The following is a 2,280-nucleotide window of genomic DNA, read 5'->3' as shown; positions in this document are numbered from 1 at the left end:
CTATTTGTTTACAATACACATTTACACAAGATGCTTTATAATTCTTAAATATGTGAATAAGCACTAAAAGGAAGTAAGCAGAAGTGAATTAAATCTTTTCATTGTAAGCATAATTATAAAGAAATTTCAGCCAATGCATTTAGAATCAGAATTAATGTCTTTAACAAATGTAAAGTTTGTGAAATAAAGACAAAGTGTTGATGTCCAGTGTGTTATCTTCCATTGCCACAACGACCTGTAAATAAAATATTTGCCTATTACATCTCAAAACAAATTTAGAATCATTTCTAATTGTGCAGCTTATTTCATGTGTTAATGTACAGTTGTGAGAACAGACTCAGTTTTACCAGCAGTCACCTTCTGGATCACCCGTTTAGGGGTCTGAGACCACCGTAGAGTCACGTTTGTGAATCCTCTGTCAACCAGAGCAGATCCCAACTGAAAATAACATATTCATACTAAACTGATTAGATATGACAGTATGCTCAAATCTTCATGTCTCAAAGAAACTTTTATCATACCACTGTAAACCCTGATTAAAACAATTCAGCATGAAGCAGCTCTGAAGCAATATCAACTCATTAGTAAACGTATTTGGTGAATTTTCTGAAAAAAACTAGATTTTAAATATAATCACTGAAATCTTCAGTAACAATTCAGGTTTCATGTAAATCTCCAAAATGCAATAAAAAAAAAAAACTATCACAGCAAGCCTTAAAATGTCCACAAGACATTTAAAGGTTTCATTGAATTTCAATCAATTTCAGGACTATGAGGTCGGTTTTTCAAATGTAGCACAATTGATGTACTTTTGTGCTGGTCAGCATTATATGCTCACGTTTCCTGCAAGCCCCTCAAGCTGCCACTCACCACTGGCTTTTGTATTGCAGAAAACAGGCTCTGTGACCACCAAAAGTTTATGAGTCTGACACGTTTTGTTTGTTATGACAATCTTCACGAATAAACACAAATTTTGAAGCCTGAAATACAATCGGCAGAAGTAAAAAACTAACCGTAGCTTTAAGAAAAATTACACCATGGTCACATGACTTCAACGTCAACCATCATTAAGCTTCAACAACTCTTTCAATCTTTATTTTAAGGGTTTTATTCACCTAAAAATGAAATGACAGCATCTTTATTTTGGGGTGCACTAACCCTTTAAACATGTTCCCTGAAAGTCTGAGTTAGAATAGTTGCAAGAGCTTGATTATAAACTGTGAAAGAGACTAGTAAGTAGATGAGTTCATCTCTTTATGTTTGACTTGATAAACGCATCACTTGACGTCACAAAAGTCAAGGTTTTTAAACATCACATATACATGGTACAGCATAATCAGTACAACGAAAGGGATTAGTACTGATGTATTTTAATGTATGATGACTTGCTAATTTGGAAGGATATGAGCATGAATAAAGCATGACTGTTTAGAATTAACTATGTCTTTACTAGACATTTTTTTGAATTACCTGCCAAATACCCGTAGACTCCAGCTTCACTAAGACTAAGAATCTTCTGATCTCCAGGAATATGAACAATCATATAACGTCCCTCCATCCCACCGCATGAGAAAGTGGCCGTGGCACCATCTGCAAGAGTGGAAATTACAGCACATCTACAGACAGAAATATCATCTGTTATAATTTTCTGTTCATCTGCAGTCATATTAACCAAGACAGTCAAAGAAATATCCTCACATTCTGTTTTTGTAAATGTCAAGGAAGTTTCCTATACGAATCACCGCCCCGTTAATCCTCAAGCCATTGCCCGGTCTATTAGTGATGGTGACCCTGTTCACTCTGTATACCTTCAGTAGATCCACTCTCCACCACGGGTTGGTCTCAGTGTTAGTGTGGGTCCAGCTGGTTAACAGTCCGTCAAGAGCCAATTCAGGTCCAGATTGTAAGTAATTTGATGACTGACTAGTTTTGCCCCATAGTGCTGCATTCTCTGGAAAATGTTTCAGGGATAAAGGCCAGTAAGAATCAGCATCTTTTTATTCTCACTTTTTTTTTTAATACTTTTTTCAAATTCATCTTTATTACTTATCTTCAGCAGCATGCCTACCAACAGGGGCAGAACTGAAGGGTGGCAAACAAATGCCACAGCTATTTACAATGATCCTACAGTGAGCACCGTTGGCAAATGTCAAAAGAATGATCCTACAGTGAGCACCGTTTATTTGGTCAGATATCCAACATTTGTTATTTCATATAATTATAATCTAGGCTTATCTAGGCTTATCGTGATTGGTTTGGTATGTTATATTATAGAGAAAG

General features: G+C 35.9%; 1 protein-coding gene across 1 annotated transcript; it reads right to left on the bottom strand.

Annotated features, from left to right (window-relative positions):
• Window positions 1-212: 212 nt before the first annotated feature.
• LOC107707273 (fucolectin-like) lies at window positions 213-2,062 on the bottom strand. The gene is made up of 6 exons (XM_016511263.1): window positions 2,047-2,062; window positions 1,699-1,951; window positions 1,471-1,616; window positions 522-523; window positions 348-438; window positions 213-235 (listed from the first exon to the last, which is right to left on the bottom strand). The coding sequence occupies exons 1-6, from the start codon at window positions 2,060-2,062 to the stop codon at window positions 213-215; spliced, it is 531 nt and encodes a 176-aa protein (XP_016366749.1).
• Between the last annotated feature and the right edge of the window lie 218 nt (window positions 2,063-2,280).

Source organism: Sinocyclocheilus rhinocerous, unplaced genomic scaffold (assembly GCF_001515625.1).
Source record: "Sinocyclocheilus rhinocerous isolate Xijiao unplaced genomic scaffold, SAMN03320098_v1.1 scaffold114, whole genome shotgun sequence".
Lineage (NCBI taxonomy): Eukaryota > Metazoa > Chordata > Actinopteri > Cypriniformes > Cyprinidae > Sinocyclocheilus > Sinocyclocheilus rhinocerous.
The sequence above is the reverse complement of the archived record's forward strand: the minus strand, read 5'-3'. Positions and strand labels throughout refer to the sequence as shown.

Excerpts from the sequence above, each read along its gene's own strand:
- LOC107707273 (XM_016511263.1), bottom strand. Across the intron at positions 1,617-1,698 it reads GACATTTACAAAAACAGAAT|ATGTGCTGTAATTTCCACTC; the intron begins GTGAGGATATTT and ends TTCTGTCTGTAG. Across the intron at positions 236-347 it reads GATCCAGAAGGTGACTGCTG|GTCGTTGTGGCAATGGAAGA; the intron begins GTAAAACTGAGT and ends TTTTATTTACAG.